The sequence below is a fragment of the Babylonia areolata genome, chromosome 27, assembly GCF_041734735.1.
Source record: "Babylonia areolata isolate BAREFJ2019XMU chromosome 27, ASM4173473v1, whole genome shotgun sequence".
Taxonomy (NCBI): domain Eukaryota; kingdom Metazoa; phylum Mollusca; class Gastropoda; order Neogastropoda; family Buccinidae; genus Babylonia; species Babylonia areolata.
The window spans coordinates 35,144,683-35,165,725 of NC_134902.1; the positions used below are offsets into that span (position 1 = coordinate 35,144,683).

The 21,043-nt window shown below is 42.0% G+C and overlaps 1 protein-coding gene across 4 annotated transcripts in view; it reads right to left on the minus strand.

Moving 5' to 3' along the window:
- Positions 1–12,396, minus strand: part of LOC143301466 (uncharacterized) — a 48,950-nt gene extending 36,554 nt beyond the window's left edge. For all 4 annotated transcript variants that reach the window (XM_076615776.1, XM_076615773.1, XM_076615775.1 and 1 more), the window contains exons 1-2: positions 12,243–12,396; positions 4,489–4,905 (exon numbers count right to left, since the gene is read on the minus strand). In XM_076615776.1, the coding sequence (XP_076471891.1) occupies positions 4,489–4,905; positions 12,243–12,303 (478 nt within the window). In that variant the 5' untranslated portion in view covers positions 12,304–12,396. The remainder of the gene's footprint in view (positions 1–4,488; positions 4,906–12,242) is intronic.
- Between the last annotated feature and the right edge of the window lie 8,647 nt (positions 12,397–21,043).

Here is a 21,043-nt window from a genome sequence, read left to right on the forward strand (position 1 = left end):
TCCGCGAAAATGATAAGTACTGGTGACATTAATTACATTTGGTGGAATGTTAAATATACTCACCTTCCACATAGTTGTTTGTGCGTGTGTCAGAGTCTCTGTTGTATACATTCCACATCAATGGAGGGAAGTTGCCATCAAAGTAGTTTCTTTGCAGATACAGGATGAAGTCTCTCAATTCTGGATACCGTCGAATGAGACGTTGTGTGCCACGAGAGGCACAGAACTGTTGGAAGTTTTGTCGCACAACAGCCACTGGTAAATATCCCATGGAGAGAAACCTTCTGATACATTTCTTAAAACGTGCATGTCTCCGGTATGCCACAGACAGACAGCCCTAACTCGTTCAAACGCCTCCACATGGACTAGCAGAAGTGGAAGTAACAGCAAGTAACCCTGGCTGTTGGCAGCTCAGTTTCCACAGCACTGATGAGTGACTGTTCAAAGTCACATATCACGGTGTTTGGCCTCCATCTATTACCAGAACTACATCTGATCTCTCTCTTCAGGACCCGCAACACCTGACGGTAATGACCAATTGTTTTCCCTGTCAAGAGGGCTGTTGCAAAAGGAAGAACCCTCTCCCTGTACTTTCCATGAATTGTGAAAAATTGTGTGTAAGGTGATGGACATGTTCGGAAGGTACCGTCTATGTACACATCATGACAGTGTTGAAGCCTCTGCATATTCTCGTCAGTGGCAAATACGGCAACACCCCAGTCATTGTCCAAGTGTAACAGAAATCTCTCCTGTAACCAAGTATTGGCCCATTCTCCCTCAATTCTCACATCAGCACATACCTGAGGTATCGGTGGAACAAGGGCACTCCTGGCTCTTTGCATTAGGGTGCGCACACTATGGAACTCAGGAAGAGGCTCTCTATCACCTCCTCCTTGCTGATGTCTTCCCCAGGCTACTGCTTCAAATACTCGTTTAATTGGTCTTGTTGCATCTTCACGCACAGCTTCTTTCAGTCGATGCTTTGCCCTGTCATTTAGGATTTTGTCCTCGTCTTCGACATGTAAATGGTGAGATTCGTGAAGGACTTGTATGACTGGGGTTTCTTCGTTGACATCAAAATGATTTGTTTTAAGACTTGCCCCACATGCTTTCCGCCAACAACGCCAGTAGATGGCATTAGCTGTTTCTTTGTTCTTGTGGTATCTAAACCCACTGTGAACTAATATCTTTCCACGTTTGCCATCAATTAAAGACGCCATGGCACATAGTCAAACTTTACGGTACATGGATTATATAGTCTTTGGGGCTGTATCCTAATTTGTTGGCCTGTGTGCCCTTTCCAACTTCCACATAAACAGAAAGCAAAAATGAAAATGAATTGTGGAAGATGACATTGAAAACAAAAGTGCAATTTCCCACAAGTGTGGGAGATGAAAGTGAAACTAGAATTTTCCCAAAAGTGAAAGTAGAATTTCCCCCAAATGCAGAAGACGAAAATGAAAGTACAATTTCCCCAAAGTGCGGAAAATGAAAGTAAAAATGCGTAAGATGAAAGTGAAAATGAAAGTGGACACTCCCCAATAAAAACCAACAACTGAGCATACCCAAAATGTACCAACTGCCCCAAAATGTACCAAATGGTACATTTTGGGCATGCTCCACAACAACCAAAAAATACTGATTTTCTGACTAATGGGCCTTCTGACTAGTCGGCCTTCTAACTAATGGGCCTTCTGACTAATGGGCCTTCTGACTAGTGGGCCTTCTGACAAAAAGGTGGGCACCCCCTGGCAGTGCAACAAGAAAGCTGCAAAAGACACAAACATAAAGTCTACTGACCTTCAGTCAGCCTAAAGCTGGAGTACTGTGCCAGAGGGTATTAATTAGACTTAAGAGTGATTTTTGTCATATATATTACATAAACACACACTCAGAGGTGGGTGAAACACATGCATAATATATCCATCCAAACACAGTCACAACACACAGTGACAGACAAAAGACAGTATATGGGGGGAAGGATCAACAAGGAACAGGGTAGGATAAATCAAGAGAGTGGGGAGGGGGAAAGGGCAGCTGGATGGAAAAAGCAGAAGATGAGGGGCAAAAGATGGAGAGGGGAGGGTGTGTGTGTGTGGGGGGGGGGGGGGGGTTACAAAAGGGTGGAAACACTTTTTTTTTTTCCTTTTCTTCAACATTTTAGAATCTTTGGTTTCTTTTTCTTTTTTGATGCATCAGCCTTACAACTTTACTCAAACTACTGACATCATTTTTTTCATGTAAAATATACAGTCTAAAACAGGGGCACACTATTTGGTCAGCCTTATAATAAATTTATTGACATTGTTTTTTCATGTAAAAGTTATGTAATATTATGCAGTCTAATCCTGGGATTTATACAATTTTTTGACAATTGTAACCGTGTCCTAGGACTAGGATCCATGTTCATGGATTTCTTATTTAGAGATACTCTTCATGTACAGGTTGACAAAATACAGAATGGCAAATGTCAGGTGCACATTTATATATAATGTATGTTTGGATGGATGGATGAATGTGTTAATTCTTACTGACAATGCCATGAAACTCAAACCTGAAAAATGGTATTGTGTAAGTTGTGTTATGCTTGATGAACTCATTCTATCCCAGGAAAGCTGAAATTCATACCAAGCTTACTCCCCTGCTGATCAGTACCGTTATTCTTACACCAGTTCCCATTTCATTTAACTCTCATCCCATAAAACTTCCATACTTTGCACAACTGTGAATGCATATTATGGACAATAGGAGCACAAGGAGACTGACACAGGATTATTTGGATATTCTTCAATTTCTATTGCAATTAATTTTTTTTAAATAGCATCTTATTAGCTTAAAATGATTGAATCACTGACCTGTTTAGTGATTATGAATTATAACAGAATGACAAAGACAAAACAACAGTAATACTAACAGACTTTTTAACCAAGCTGAGACAGCAGAGTGGTTTCAAGGTAGTGGTGGTAATCCTTTGCATCTAATTCTAAAGAAGACTTTTCCATTTCTGCAATATATCAATGAACTTGGAGGTGGCTCAGCAGAAAGTCTAGAGGTACTGGAAGTGGGTTGTTGCGATCAATGCCAGTGATGCACTGCTGCCTTGTTCTCTTGCAGCATACAGTCTTTGAAGCTGAGCCTCCTCAAAGTTGGCAGAAGCTTGATGGACTTTAGGGTGAGCGGCATCCAGCATAATCCCAGTGCTTCTTTGGTTTGATCTTGCACAAGTGAAGGTTGACTGACAGTTTTTTGTAATATTTGTTTGGAGCCTTGGTGCTTTTTGCCACCAACATCATCTCCACATGGCAGGCGTCTGGGCATGCAGTGCTCCTGCAAGCCTATGACATGCCCCACCCATAAGAGTTGGGCCTTGATGAGCATGGAGCTCATGCTGGTGGGGTCAGCTCGGTCCAGGACTTACAGCCTGGAGTGAAGAGCTCACATGTGGAAGTTTTCCAGCTTCTTGAAGTGCCTGTGGTACACTGTCCATAATTCACATCAACAGAGAAGAGAAGGGTGGACCAGCACATTGTACACCCTCAGCCTTGTCAACAAGGGTTAACCTGGTTAAGCACTCTTGTCACAAAGCATCCCCAGAGCCTGGACTGCTTTGCTGAATCAAGCATCAAAGACCTGTCATGGGTGATGGTGCTTCCAAGATACTTGAAGCTTAGTATGTGCAAGCTGGGTACCATCCATGATGAAAACTGGTGCATGGTGGTTGGTATTTGGAACTGGCTAATAAGCGCTCAACACTTGCAAGCTGGGTTCCATCCATGGTAATTGGTGTAGGGTGGTATTTGGTGCTGTTTAATAATGGAGCACATCTGTCTTGCTGAGACTTGACCCGGCAAACAGCTTTGAGTTTGAAGCTTCAAAGCCTCTGAGAGAGGGCATCCTAGAGGAGACTGTGGAGGCTCTTTGCTTTGGCAGTGAGGTGATGAAGATCAAAGAGACAGCCATACAGACGGTACAGGGTGTACATCCCTTTCTCAAGACCTTATGAGACAGCATGCATGGGAAGATATTGTTGAAGACTGAAGGTAGAACAGTGGCAAGAGAGGGAGATGCTCAAAGCAGAGACTGAGGAGGGCACAGCTCTATCATGTAAACACACTTAAATTGTCCAAAATTAACTCAATCTTTTGAAGATATATTTTAAACTATCAGCAGTAATACAATGACAATAATATTCAAAACAAGAAAGTCAATTGTGTTTGGGCGATGCAACCCAATTTTCACTGCAACTGGCTCTTCTTGTGCTGGTCCAGATGACATGTAGCATACATGTTAGTTGTGGGGTTGACAGGATCAATGTCTTTACAGTCAGCGTTACTCTTTCCCTTAAAAGATAATTATGCATGAATGTATGTGTGTATTGTTTTCAATGTTTTTCTTTCTCTATCATAGTTTCTTTCATACTATTCCTTTTGAATGCTTTAATCCAGCATAAAATAAAAAAAGGTTTCATGAAAAAAAAAAAAAACTTACCAAAAGATGCAGAGGAACAGGAATCCGATTCAACTTTGGTGGGCGGATGGATGGGAGAAACGCACAGGGTGTAGCTAAACCTGGCACCAGTGTCCAAAGTTTCGTTGGGGTAGAACTTCATTTCAAACGTGAGGATGTTGTCTTGCGATTTCTGAACACATCCGCACTGCACATTCTCTTTGTTGCTGGGCTCGCTGACAGGACCTGGGTTGGAGCAGCTGTACTGTATGCGACACAGAATGGTGCTGGAGGCCTCAGGATCATCTGACGTGCGCTTGCGGATGAAGTTGAACAACCTGGGTGGCACTTCGCACTGTGCTTTTTCCATTGCTGTCTTGTTGACCTGGACAGTCAGGGAGTTCACCTCACCATCTATGAAGGAATCAGGGCACTGGAATACCTGATCAGCCCCAAAAACTGCAAACACACAGGAACATTATCAAGATTACCTCTATGAAACAAGGCTTAGTCCTGAAACCAGTGATTCCACTAGAAATTATGCAAATGTAACCTAATATGTGAACATTCATTACACGTCATACCAAAAAGTAATGTTTACATCTCATCCACCAATGGGATTTGCACGCAAGGCACAAAAATTTTATGGATAGCTCCATGAAGATTTTGTTCCATGATGTCCCCGAAGGGCACCGTTTTCCAGTTCCAGAGGGAAATCATTGTTTTCAATTTGACTTGAATTATACGTGGTCTGAGATGTACGAAGGTGATGTGATCTTTTTATGATTTGTTTCAATACATGTATTCACTTGATTTCAGTTTTGTGTGGATTATGTGAGACATGAGTGACTCTGTTCTTTTATGTTGTTTTAATCAACCTTTTAACATTAATTTGCTTTCTCTTTGACTGGTTTCAGAACTGACAGGTATTCAGCCCTGAAATGGCCCTTTGTGGTCAGCTGGACTGTAAGTATCTAAACAAGATGGTTGGTTTGATTTGAAAAGCCATGACCTCCATCCACATGCAAATCGTGTATACACAAATACTCAAATTATACACAAAAAGAAAGACAAGAGCACAAGCCTGGAACTGCAGATCATCAAATGATACCAAAAAAAGACTACATTTCCATTAACAAAATTCATAACTTTCATGGGTCGTTTGTTTGTGCACTCCATCCATGCTGGTCATGGATTGCTGAAGATTATGGCCAAGCATGGATGCCCACCAAAGTTCATCTCCATAGTGCAGCAGTTCCATGACTGCATACTGGCTCAAGTCTAGGACACAACTGACCGACAGATGTTCAACATCAGAAGGCCTTAGGAAAGAACTGAGGATATGACACAGACTTTCTGATGGCCAATGACTGCACCCTCAATGCTTTCACACAAGCTGACAAGCAATGCAGCACTGACAAGTTTTTGCTGCCTGCACAATGTCTGGACTCACCAGAAGCACAGCAAAGAGTGAAGTACTGCATTAACTAGCTCCAGGGAGACCCTATGCTGAGCCCAAAACTACTCTACAGTCAGAGACTCAGTGCAGTAAACAGGTTCACTTGTCTTGGCAGCATACTTCCGGAACATTAACACCAATGGCGAAGTGATTGCCAAAACTGTGAGAGCAAGTACAACCTTTGGCAGAAAACCGACAATGTCTGAAACAAAAGGCATCAGTCTAGAGAAGCTGTTGAAGGTGTAAAAAGCTGTTGTTCTCCCTTCGTTCCTGTGAGCCTGTGAAACCTGGACCATGCCAAGGAGCTCAACCACTTCCACACAACCTGCCTCAGAAAACTTAACATCAAATAGCAGGAAAAGACACCAGACACAACGCAAAGTGATACTCAGACAGACCTGCCCAGCATCCATCATCCTGATGCAGTCCAAGCTTTGCTGGGCAGGACATGTGCAGCTTGCATGCCAGACAACCCAAGAGACTTTTCTATGGTGAGTTTAAACAAATGTGCGGTCCCATTGTGGTCAGAAAAAAATGCTTCCAGGGCTCTCTGAAAAAGTCAACAAAATTATTTGGAACAAACCCTAACATCTCTGAAAAAAAGTCAACAACAGTGTTTGGAATAAACCCAAACATCTCTGAAAAAGTCAACAAAACTGTTTGGAATAAACTCAAACATATCTGAAAGAGTCAACACTACTGGAATATGGTCACTGTGTCTGGCAGCCGCAGCAGAAAACATTGTGCAACGAATTAGAGGATGTGCAGCACCGAGCAACAAAGCTGTTGTCATCCCTGAAGGATAAACTATATCAGGAGTGACTGAAAACTGACGCCATCGAGGAGATATGAATGAGGTATATAAATACCTCCAGGACTGTTACGACATCAAACTGCAAAAGTTTGAGCTTGCCTGCGGAAGAGACCTACAAGGGCACAGCTTTCAACTCCAGAAAAACTGACACAGGCTCAACATTAGAGGAATTTTTTTTCTCAAACTGGGATGTTTCCCTTGGCAACAGTTTGCCTAACAACTTCGTAACTGCACCTTCATTCAACTTAAAAATCGACTCAATTGCCACTTGAAAAATTTGCCCACCTTGCACTCACTAAATTATTTATGTTTTTAGGTTGGTTAAGACTTTAACAAAAATTGCTCCATATGCCAGCCACACATGTTGCAAAGTATATATAGTTATTATCCACAGAACGATGAACAGGTCTTTTGTAACAGGGCCTCAAATGTTGCACATGTCAAGTCAAAGTAGGCAAAGCTAAAGCAACCTTCATCACCCTCAAGAACATTTGGTCCTCCAAAGAAATAGCCACAACAAAAATATGCATCTTCAATTCCAACACGAAGTCCATCCTTCTCTACGGATCACAGACTTGGAAAATGACCAAAAAATGCGACAGAAAATCCAGACCTTTATTGACAGCTGTTGGTTGTTTTTTTGTTTTTTTTAGATCTGTTGGCCAGACAAAATTAGAAACGAGGAACTGTTGCAAATAGGGGGATGGGAACCAGTGGAGAAACGGATCCTGAGACAAAAGTGGGGATGAAATGAATACCTTGAGGAAATCGCCATCATGCACTACAAGTCAGGCCCTGACCTGGAACCCCCAGGGAAGAAAGAAAAGAGGCCAAATTCCCTGGCATGGGGAGAGCACTTTTTTTTCTTCTTTTTTCTTACAAAATTCTCTTGCACTGAATAGGTTATCATTATTATTACTATTAAGTATTAGTATTATCATCATCATTCTCTCTGGTTATTGTGGAGAAGTGCGGCATTGACATGGGAGCATGTCGATACTCCCCCGTTTCGATACTCCCGCGTGTCCAGCGTGCGTGCGTCCGTGTGCATGTGTGTGTGTGGTTGTTGTTGTTGCTGCTGCTGTTGTTGTCTTCTTCTTCTTCTTCTTCAGTTTAGCATCTTTTAACCAAAAATGTTATTTGATAAAGATAGGGAAAAAAGACAGCCACTGGTGAGGGAAAAGTAACTGTTCACACAGTAAGTAAGTGCATATGTGTGTGTGTGTGTGTGTGTGTTAGATAACTTACAATTGGTAAAATTTTGTGTAAAAAATGAGATCACAATATAACATCCTTAGAATGAAATACTAATGATAACAGTAAGCAAAACTGACTAATCAACAATTAAATATTTGAATCGGTATGATTAAGCACTGATAAGCAACATCATGTAACTTGATGTGATTTGCAACATATAAACTGGGAGAAAAGATATTAATCAATTTGTTTGATTTATTTAAGGCATATGGTTTAGGGGGTGGGGTTATGCGTATTTGCATGGATTGTTCATGATTTTGATTTTATTTATTGATTGTTTTTACACACACACACACACACACACACACACACACACACACAGAGAGAGAGAGAGAGAGAGAGAGAGAGAGAGAGGGAGAGAGAGAGCGTTTCTCCGCTGTAGCACGGATAATTCATGTTATATAATTTGTTATAAATATAAAATAAAGAAGCAAATTAATCAGTTGTGTGCGTCAATTTCTACTCGTTGCATTCTTTTTATATTTTCGTTTCGTTTTTATTGAATATTTTCACACACACACACACACACACACACACACACTGATCAGTAGTGGTCAGTGGTCAGTAGTGGTTCGTAATTTCCAGTGGTTTATAGTAGTAGTCAGGCACCAACTAGCAATTATGACGAGGAGGCTGTGGAAGATTTACACAAACAAGTGCAAGATGTTTTGGATCAAACTCCCAAGAAAGACATCGTCATTGTGCAAGGGGACTGGAACGCCAAAGTAGGAGACGATGCTTACAACAACTGGAAAGGCACTTGCAGACTGACCTGCATTGCCGAGTCAAACAACAGAGGCCTTAGGCTCCTGGAATTTGCCAGATACAACAGTTAACGACATTGTTATGACCAACACAACTGGCCTGCACTAAGCATCCAGAGATGGACTTGGCACTACCCAGACGGAGAGCACCACAGACTGCACAATTATCAGAAGGCATTTTTGAGTCATGTGTGAGCACTGCCAAGACTTGTCTTTCCCAGGAGCTGATGTCAGAAGTGATCATGACCTTGTGGTGATGACATTCCACCTCCACCTGAAGATTATCAAAAAAACAGGGAATTATGTTTGACCTCGACAAATTAATGAGACTCTTTCCAAACATCGACCAGCAAAGAAGCCCTGGGTCACGTCAGATGTCCTGGACCTATGTGACAAAAGGAGGGAGCTGAAGAAGAGGAAGAATGAGGTAGATGGGGCCACACAGAACAGAGCTCTCAATCAGATCAAGAAAAGCATGAAAAGAGCAGATTAGGAATGGACTGAGGAGCAGTGCCAAGACACTGAAGACAACCTGAACAACAAAATGCATTCAAGCTTGTGAAAGATCTGACAAGCACCAAACAAGGGCATTCTACAATCATCCAAGACGAAGCAGGGAATGGCCTGACAGAGGAGCAGGAAATCCCCCCAAAAGGTGCATGCCTTTACCTAATACATATAATTTATCAATTTCTTTCTTTTCTTAGTAAATTGTGACAAATTACATTAACTTTAAAACCATCATCAAAACTGAATCTCATACCACAGAGAAACAATGTGAATGTAGGGGGTGGGGAGGAGGGTACAGGGGGTCAGGAGGGGGAGGGGGGTCAGAAGGTGTGTGTGTGTGTGTGTGTGTGTGTGTGTGTGTGTGTGTGTGTGTGTGTGTGTGTGTACACCAAATACGGTATTTACTGTGTGTGTGTGGGATGCACACAACATATATGTTTGTGTGTAAGTGTGTGTGTGGGTGTGGCCGCATGTATGAGTTCATGCACGGTTGAGAGTAGGTGGGTGTACGCATGTGTGTGCATGTGTGAGATATGTGAGATAGATAGATAGATATATAGAGAAAGAGAAAAAGAGAGAGAGTGAGTGAGTGAGTGAGTGTGTGCATACCAGTCTCTGTGTGTGCTCGCACACACGTGTGGGGGAGAGAGAGAGAGAGAGAGAGAGAGATGGAGAGACTATGTGTGCGCGCATATGTGTGTGTCTGCATGTGTATGCGCAGAATTAATAAATGTATGGACCGATCAAACACAAACACACACACACGTATGCACGCACGCAGAAGAGCGCCTGCACAGTCTGTGTTTATAACAGAGAGACAGAAAGACAGAGAAAGAGACATAGAGAGATGGTCTGTTGAATATTGTGATCAAAAGGAGTGGATGAGAGATTGACTGAATGACTGAACAAATGAAATCATGAAAATTATTTGAATAATGGTACCTGTTTTCTGAGGGAAGCAAAACATCTTTTTTTCACTGATTCAGTGGCACTGAAGACACTCAAAAGTGGTAGGTTGACAGTCAACATAGGCATCAAAAGAAAATTAAGGTGAACAGCACGACTCGAGGCGAAGTCCGAGCTAATAACACTGATAACAGAACAAATCCCAGCTGTCCAACAGACAGTTTGTCCCTGGCCCTCGGCTCTCACGTCTTTGAAGACAGCGACATCAAACACCGCCACAGCTTGCAGGTGATGGTTTCATACAGAGCACGAGGGCACATTCCTATTTATACAGCCGCATTAACGTGCGTTCACACCGCACACACACACACACACACACACACACACACACACACACGCCGCGTGCACACACGCCAACACACACACACACACACACACACAAATCCACACACTCACATTTAAGCACAGACACACACACACGCATATATACATATACTTATATATATATATATATATATATATATATATACATATACATATTTTTATAAACACACACACTAACACACACACACACTAATATGAGAGAGAGAGAGCACTGAACACTGAAATGTTTACTTTAATGTCTGTACAGCTCTAGTGACATGGGGGTACAAATCAGAACAATAACGATGAAAATGAAATAAAATCTGATGGGGTGCGGGTGGGGGGAATGGGAGAGAGAGAGTGGCAGGAGGGATCGAGAGAGATACAGACAGACAGAGAGAGACAGGGGGCGAGAGAGAGATAGGGAATCTGAGACTAGTGAGAGAAAGTGAGAGAGAATCTCTGAGAGACAGAGAGACACAGAGAGAGAGTGTGAGAATCTGAAAGAGAGAGAGAGGGGGGGGGGGGAATCTGAGAGAGAGAATCTGAGAGAGAGAGAGAGAGAGAGAATCTCTGAGAGACAGAGTGAATCTGAGAGAGAGAGAGAGAGAGAGAGAGAGAGAGAGAGGGGGGGGGGAATGAGAGAGAGAGAGAGAGAGAGAGAGAGAGAGAGAGAGAGAGAGAGAGAGAGAGAGAGAGAGAGAGGCTGAGAGAGAGAGAGAATCTGAGAGAGAGAATCTCTGAGAGAGCGTTCTCCGTATATACACGGAGTCATGGTGAGAGAGTCTAAGTCCATGACTACAAGGCAGCAAGCCCATACACCACCGGGCCCCAACACACAAGTCGCGCACTGCTGCTCAACTTTGAAGGTGGACGGTTTTTAGAAGAGAACACATTCATAACACATTCATCAATCCACAGCACATCTTTGATCAAGCAGAAAGCATTATCAGTCACAACTGTATACACATATGTGTATTTGCCTGGTTTTGGGTCTTTTTTTTTTTTTAGAGGAATTAACGAGCTGGGGGAGTACAAACACGGGGAAGTATCGACCCGGGGGGGGGGGGGGGGGGGGGGGGGCGGAGTATCGACTCGGGGGAGTGTCGGGCTGACCCCAGTCAGAAGTAGGCGTTGAGGGTGACCAATCTGTGGATCAAGGGTTTGAATCCTGGTTGGACTCTTCTGTTGGGACCGGTTCTATCAGCCATTAGTGAAAAATTCATGCTGGACCTCAGCGAAAGCAAACGAAAGATCAAGATAGTCCCGCGTTTCCCGGAACCCCCGGAAGTGAAGTATGCATAGACTTCACTGAGATCGTGTTTATAGGTCAGTGATAGGCTTTCATTGAAAGAGAATTGAACGATACGCTACGTATACGGGACCGATGTCGAGCTGCTCCCTGCACACCGATCGAGGATCGATGCCCAGCGGCGGCCTTTAACAAGACACCTATTATAAATAAGAAAAAGGAAAACTAAAAACTATTAGATACAACTCGCTAACCATTTAAAAACAGTGTGACATCACTCACGACTCACACAGCTGTCTTAACTCACTCCCATCGTAAAATGTTATGAGAGCTCTTTCACACCAACACAATAAAATGTCAAGATACAAACTCGCCCAAAATTAATCTTTATAAAATATATTAACGACTGACAGTGAGTCGAGTGACAAACATATCAATAATCAATAGTAAACAGATGCCATGTCCACAAACCTTTGTCGTATAAACAGGTCACTAATAACACTGTGGCAAACGACTTCCACCACATGTTCATAATTTCGTTGTCCTGAACCACTGAGATGTGTATGCCTTTCACAACTGAAGTTCGTCCGCTAGCGTTTGCAGAAGGGAAGATGGTGGATGAGAAGTAGGCGTTATTTCCCTTATTAGATCACATGACTAGTGACTTCATTTCTCGGGAACTGATTCTGGGGAATACCTTCCCACTCATCTTTAAAAAAATGTTTTGGAAAACAAAAAAAATAGACTCTATTTTTAGATCAGTGACACCATACGTTATGTTCCTGGAGGTGAGGAGAAAAGGGACATACATTCAGAAGAATATGGATTATATTGGTATCCGTCGGGTGATATGAACAATTGTTCGAGTCTTGATGTTTAGTGTGTGGCGTTGGAAAGAGAAAACTGGATACTTTCTGGTGTTGTCGTGGTGTCATGAATGTATCGCTCGTCAGTCTGGAGGACCATGGCTCCCTTGTTTGTTGTTATTGTTTGTGTGTGTGTGTGTTGTTGTTTTGTATGTGTTTTGTTGTTGTTGCTGGTTTGGTTTGGTTTGTTTTCCTAGCAGCAACACTTTTTTTTTTTCTTTTTTTTTCTTTTTTTAATACAGACTTTGTTGTTGGAAACATCTGTGCAATGGCCTGTCATTGGAATCTTTCTGATTTTTTTTCTTTCTTTTTTTAATTGCATGTATTGAGAAGACACTTGTCAGTATAAGAAAATAGGCATTTGTTTTACATTAAAATCGAATAAGATATATATATATATCTGTACCTTTGCTTCTTTTTTTCTTTTCTCTTTTTTTCTTTTTTTTTTAACAAACTGTGCTGCAAACAAGTCTATGCAATGGTTCACTGTTATTCCACTACAGATTTTACAGCAACACACCATACATAGTGAAATCATGAGAAATTGTGTATCATTTTGTATCATAATTGTTAGTTTCATTTTTTTATCGGTCAAGTCTATTTAGAATCAAAATTTAAAAAGAAACAAAAAATTATTTGTTTTACATTACCAGTATGATTGTGTGTGTGTGTTTGTTTGTTTTTTTGTGGGGGTTTTTGTTGCTGGGTTTTTTTATTGTTTTGTTTTTTGCTGTCCCATCATCTGCACCGTTTCAGTGGCATTACTCCCATGCCGCTCATTTAGATTCCTCCATACACAGCCACACCCGGGTTCATCCGTCACAGTTCCAGCGTCGGCACTCCACAGGGAACCATCGATGTTAGGTCGCCAGGAGGCCACACACCAGAGGAGACCCTGCACTGCTGCTGAGTCACTTCGGTGGTGTTCAGTGGTGCCTGTTCTGATTTAACGTACTTAGGACACCACCTACTAAGCGATGGCTTAGTCGCGGAGCCAGACTGAGTGACCGTCCCTCCTAGAGTGGAGACCGCCATCACGTCTCTCAAACAACAGCCCCCCATGAATCTGCCGACACTGAAGACATTGACAGGACTCACCCAAAGCACGGAAGTCGAGGGGTATCGAAAGTGAATGAGGAGGATGATGACGATGACAATGTTGCTATGGAGGTCCATTTTGGCTTGGGACTGTGTGACAAGGCTGTACTCTACGCTTCCTGTTATAATGATATCCCGGCGTTAACCAGGCCCGAGAGATACAGACACTTGCACAGTGTTGGTCAGGTAATGAGCAACACACCCAAAGACGTATCGATCCTTGAAGTGGATGACACTCGACTGTGTGGTCCCAGTCTCCCCATTTAAGCCCACAGCACACTCAACTCTGGGTAGGAGCCGGCCTCGGGCCGAAAAACCCACCTCCGCTGGGATTCGAACCCGCATCCTCCCAGCCATCAGTCCGCGACGCTAACCATTTCACCACGGCGGCTGGTTTCGTATTTGGTTTTCTGTGTGGGGGTTCAGGCACTGTACAAGCAGGTCTGTATATATGTTGACCTGGGAGATCAGAAAAACCTCCACCCTTTGCTCATCAGGCATCGTCACCAAGATTTGAACATGGGACGCACAGATTGAAAGTCCAGTGCTTTGACCACTTGGCTATTGCGCCCATCAAACACAAAAAAACAAAAAAGAAAAAGAAACAGAAAAAAAAGTTAGGTAACAGAAATCTTTCAATGATTCTTTCACCGGCCCTATGTCCTGACCTGTCACAAGCATTACCTGCTGCAAATCCTGTACTATCATCTGAATCAACACAATCAGTGTCGGGCTCTTGTAATCCAAGACTGAGTTTCATTGCGACTGTGGGAAGCACAATGCAGGCTACAGTCTGGAATATTATTTTTCTGATGTGAGTTTTTACTTTTGATGTTTGAAAGTGATTTTAACGACTTGCTGTCAACTGAGATGCGAACAAACAATCTCTTTCCAAAAATCGTTATCTATCGAGTTCAAACCTATTAGATCTTTTGATCGACAATTTAAGAGAAACACATTTTCTTTAACAAGTTTATCCATGTGCCATTTAGGAATTACACTCCAGTTGCTCAGTCCAATTAACTTTCCTGCCCATTCCGTAGGTGAAAGCATTTTTGAAGCTGGATCATGTTTATCATGTTCAAACCATCTTCTTCTACACTTGCTTCCATCACTTTTCTTTTTACTTCTCTGAAGCCTTTTTGTTACTGTGTTTTTTCTGCCAAAGAAGCTTAGACAGAGTTGAGTTTGTTTTACACAAAACTTTGGAAGGCCAGTCGACTGCACAACGCAAATGAACTCAGACTGACAAGAAATTATTTTATCACTGCTACTTTTCCGTGAATACTCAAGTCACGCGTACTCCAGTCTTTAATGAGTTTGTTCACTCAATCAGTTCTACTTGTCCAGTTCTTCAATTACTTTTGCCAGTCCTTCACATTCAACTGCATCCGTTCCGACTGCATCCGTTCCATTCAAACAACAGAAAATTTTCATTCGCCATAAATGCATTGGTTGCTTCCCTTTCATCTTGTCTGGATCAGTTTTTAGAGTAAGACACCTGTTCAAGTAGTATTTCTCTTCGATCTGTTATAACCACACCAATTTCTTTACTAAGTCTTGTTAGAACCTTCTTTTTGGCTCGAGCTTTTTTCGAGATTACAAAAATATTTTGTTTCGTTCATCTTCCTCAATCCACTCATAAAGAATATACATAACTGCACAGAAGGGTGTGCAACAGTGCAGTACACAAAGCCCAACTTTTTTTCTTTCTTTTTTTTTTCCATAAATGACATCGTAAAATATATGGATAATAGTGATTCTCCAAAATTCAATGTTTCACTCTGCAGAATACAATTTTTACAAAAAAAACAACAAAACAACAAATATATATATATATATATATATATATATATATATATATATATATATATATATATATATATATATATATATGCTGATGATCTGGTTAATCTATCTTTAACAAGAACTTGATTACAAATATAAATAACATAATTTGAACACACACTGTCATAGTTGGGGGTTAAGATTAATACAGGAAAAATGAGAATGGAAATCTTTTCAAAATCTGACCCAAAAATACCAATACTTTTTGACTCACTTGTGTAAACAAAGTGAGTCTATGTTTTAACCCGGTGTTCGGTTGTCTGTGTGTGTGTGTGTGTGTGTGTCCGTGTATCTGTGTGTCCGTGGTAAACTTTAACATTGACATTTTCTCTGCAAATACTTTGTCAGTTGACACCAAATTAGGCATAAAAATAGGAAAAATTCAGTTCTTTCCAGTCATTTTGTTTAAAACAATATTGCACCTCTGGGATGGGCACAAAAAAATAAAAAATGAAGTCTAATTATATGCAAACTTCATTTACTGTTATATTTATATTTTTTGTATTCTCTAAACTTGGTACTTTGATCTGATATTCTGACCCAACAACAAGAGCAGTCATTATTGTCATTTTTTGTTCAAACAGGAACTTCTTTTGCTAAGCATGGAAGTTTTATTTATTCTGCAAACGTTTTGGTGCAGATAGTAAAAAAGGGAAAGTACTCTGTAATTAATGCTAGGGGACTTAATTCGAATCTGGTTAGGATTTTTTTTTTAACGCAAAGCTTTATAATAACAAATACAGAACACATTTTAACCATTATATTTTTTTTAAGTGTATCACAAGTGAGTCTTGAAGGCCTTGCCTCTCTTGTTTTCTTTTTTTTTAACCGTGGGGAAGATACGATACAAACAACAGAAGAAATATAAATGTTAAGCTGACTGAAATACTGACAGTTAGACAGACGGCAGGCAGACATAGAGAGAGAGAAAGAGAAAGAGAGAGAGAGATTTGAACCGAACTGAGCTGACCACCAGACTCCAATGGCAGTCAACAACCAGTGTGTTGTCACCAAACACACTGGGCAATCTGCGTCCATGCCAGCTGCTCCAGCTCCAAACCAGCGTACTGCCTTCCCGAGTCTACCTTGCCTGGCTGCAGCTCTCTTCTGCTAACACCTTCTACCTGTCTTCACCTTCTCTAACACCACCTTACCACACCGTCACATCAATAATGTGTCATCTGCAAAAAGTTCGCAGGACTTTGAGTATGAAGAAGATATGACATGAGCGACCTTCTCTAAAGCCAGGCTGGTTATGCGCAGGAGATCATTACTCCACATATGTTTGGGAATATGTTGGTGAATATTTTTTTCTAATGGTTTGGATGGAATCTACATTATTGATATTGGTCTGTAATTACATGAATCATTGGTATTTCCTGATTTACAGACTGGGATAACTTTAGTATTTTCAGTAAGAGCGTTGGTAAAATAATCGTTTTCGAGGCGTAAAATGAATATGCAGGCCTACACCAGTGTGTCTGTTATTACTGGCGCTGAAATTTTATGATTATTACTCAGTGAAGTCATTGCAGAGCTCGGAATTTGACTGCTTGCAACGTGTTAAGTAACTGAAAACTTCAAACTGAGATCTTCGAGTTAAAAGGAACACAGATCAGAAGGCTACATTTTTTTCCAGCCGTAAAAAAGAAAATTCAATAATTCCAAATTATTCAGTAGAATTTGTTTAGCTTGTGGAAATGATTGAATCAGCTATTGTTGAAAAATGGGTGTTAATATAGGATTTATTTGTTTTATGTCACGTCACACATACTGGTAATTGTACGTTTATATAGACATTTCGTTATAGTATTAATTTTCACATTTGAATGTTTTCGTTTAAAAGGTTGGAGGGGATGGGGTTAAATGTCGAGGTGGGGGAAATCGGGCATTGGAGGGGTGGTTTATGAGTGTTTCGGTCATCTGCGGATATGTCTCTCATATTTCTGGAAGTTGGCAATGACCGAGTGTTTTCACTTGAAATAATTTGGTTTATTATTGCTTTCCATCTAATTCCCGTTGATATATTTGGTCAGGTAGTAAGTCTTGGAAGTATCTCACCCATTCTTATCGCTTTGGGGGTTTAATGGCATGTTTTAGTCTGTTTCTTCAGTCGTGATGTCCATGTTGCTTCAAGAAGTCCCCTGCTAAGATAACCAGCTTCCTGCGATTCTATCGTTATCGGTGGTTTCGTATTGTGTTTTACACTTTTTGTTTTGACTGGAACATGTCAGTTTGTTATAGACTACGAATAGAGTATTTTACCAGTATTGCAAGGGGTTTGATCAGTATTGGTAATGTCATAAATCCATGATAGATTAGAAATGCTAAAGAGTATTTCATTGAACCTGGCAAAGCAGCGATAAATGACTTTTGTGTCCTGCAGCTTTTGGTACTTTCACTCAAACAGACACGCAGGGTTTCTATGATGTTATTTGTATTTGATACATAAATATAAACGAATAGTGTTTGAGATGTTGCTTAACTCTACCGTAGCTGGCGTTTCTACTAGTTGGCGCAAGTTAAACAGTTGTTAACGTTATACACTGTTTGCTTACTTTTAAACCAAACCCTTATGCAGACTGGACCTGATGACTTGACAATAGATTATCTAAACGAAGCAATAGCTAAATGCAAGAAAGAATCAGCTCCTGGCCCAGACAAAGTTGGCTACTCGGACATCAAGGAACTATCGGAAGAAGACAGAAGCAACCTTTTCAATCTATATCAAAACAGTTTCCACAATGGACATGTGCCGGAGGACTGGACACAGCTTAAAACCCATACCAAAACCAGGAAAGGACCATCATCAGGTAAGCGGCTACCGGATCCTAACCATGCAAAACATTGCCGGAAAGCTCATGGAACGCATGATAGCCAGGAAACTTGCAAGGGATCTTGAACACAGGCACATTCGCCCTTCAAATCAAGGTGGTTACAGAACAGGCAAGTCCACATGGGAAAACGCAGCTGCTTTTGCATATGAGGTGTATGAAGGATTTCAAAGAAAAGAAGAAACACTAGCAGTAGCAATCGATTTTGAAGATGCCTACAATAAAGTCCAGTTTGCGCACCTCATGGAGCTGTTACTAAGGTATGGAGTAAGTTTGAGACTGACAAGATGGATAGCAGCAGCGCTTCAGGAAAGAACCGTCGTCCTATGCCTCGGAGATTGGATGTCTGCACCTTAACTATCCATGGGACTGCCACAAGGGTCTCCGCTTTCTCCTGTCCTCTACAATGTCTACACGAAGGGCCTTGCAGACTTAATGGAATAGCTCGGGTGCTTACTCTTGCGGATGATGGCCTGGTCTTCAAAACTTCGAAAGATGCTCAGGAAAGAACTAAAGCCGTCCAGAAACAACTAAACAATATTGCTCAATGGTGCAAAGACACAGGATCTTCCATCAATCCAGCGAAAGCCCAAACGTTGCTGTGCACCCTCAACAACAGAACCGCGAGCAAATCACCACTTTCTGACCCTCGATGGGATTCAGATCGAGAAAACTGAATGCCTACGCTACCTAGGAATACACTTCGACAGGATGCTGACCTTCAGAAAACATACGGAAAATACTGTTCTCAAATGCAAAAAGGGCCTTTCAGTCTTAAAAGCAATGGCAACCAAAGGTATTGAACAACGCCACCTCTTCCTGCTATACCAATCACTCGTCCTCAGTGTGATCGACTACGGACTTGGGCTAACACCGCCCGGTCTCAAAGCAACCTCCTAAAATTAGAAAGAGTTCAAAATGAAGCTATGAGGCTGATCCTTGGAACAACAAAAGACACGCCCACAGAAACCATGCGATCTCTGCTTGACCTTCCTTCAGTGCAGGCCAGAAACAAGTTAGAACAGGTCAAGACCTACTTCAAAGCATTAGAAAACCCTCAAAACCCACTGCATGACGCAGTCAAAGAACCAAAAGGCAGCCGCCTAGGACGAGAAAGATCATGGATGGGGCAAGCAGAAGACACAATCCAGCTAGTATGCCGACTACAAGACCTGAAAGAAACAAAATGGGAGAAAAACCCCGAAAACCTCAACCATCTATTCAACAGCCATTTCACCCACTCTTGGAAGACATTGTCGGGAATGGACAGAGGGCAAAACTTATGCGGAAGTGAAGCTACTCAGAAGAAAACAGTAAAGAAGAGGACATCATCATATACACAGATGGCTCAGTCACCAAAGACCAATCCGGTTGGGGATTCACTGCGAAACAAAATGAAAAAACAGTTAGGGAAAAGAATGCTGCCTACAAAGTCACAACCTCCAGCCAAACGATGGAAGTTGAAGCTGTGACACATGCCCTCCAGTGGCTATCGTCCATCCATACGCCCGGAAGCCAACATGCCATGATTCTAACAGACTCAATGAACCTCATGCAGAAAATTGAAAACGGAATGGGAAGCCCAGAGTGGCATAAGGCAATGCGCAACTTTCAGATTAAAAAAACTCACATGGTCATACTGCCCGGGACATGCAGGTGTTAAGGGAAATGAGCGAGCTGGCAGACTTGCTGGTAACGCAACACCAACGAGCGGCCTACATCTAGGAAAATCGGAAATCCTCAGAAAAGTCAAAGAATATCAAAAAGAACAGGTACAAGGCCATCACACCATCGATCGCCTCAAAGAAATAAAAGCAGAGAGAGGGAGCGGCCGTAAGTCTAACATGAAAGGTAGAGCACGATGCTTTGCAAATCAAACAAATACCGGCATCATTTCCAAACCAACATTGTGCAAATTTCTTCATAACGGAACAGAGTCTCTGTGGGCTTTTCCAAATACAATAGACTGAGCAACACAACAGACGCCACGTTCTTGGCATCAGATCTTTTCCCATCCCTCTTGCGGCCAATCAGTGGCAGTGGCCTCTGTGCGTGTGTATGTGTGTGTTTGTGTGCATGTGTGGGTGTCACGCTCTATAAGAGCAGACTAGAAAACCCCACCCAGCCCAGCACTAACACCCAGACAACACAAACACAGACTACAACAATTCAGGGTTCACATACATTTGTTTAATCACACACAGAGCTTGCCAACAAATAACCACAACCCCGGCTGCAACAACAACACTTAAATAACAGAATGCATAAATAATAACACACTCACAAAAAAAAACCCACAAAATACCAGAGCTTTAAGACATGGAAACAAGCACAACGTTGATGATGTAGTGACGATGAAGCAGTGACGACGACGACGAACAGTAAGTGACGACGACGAAGAACAGTGACGACGAAGACGAACAGTGAGTGACGACGACGAAGAACAGCGACGACGAACACGAAGAACAGTGACGACGAAGACGAACAGTGAGTGACGAAGACGAAGAGACGAACACCCAGCCAGCTGAGCGCCAGGCCAGAGAACGCTGGCGACGGAAGGCAGCGGCAGGCGGCAGCAGCCAACGGTGGCCTGGACTATGGAAGTCAAAGACAGGCAGAGGGGTTC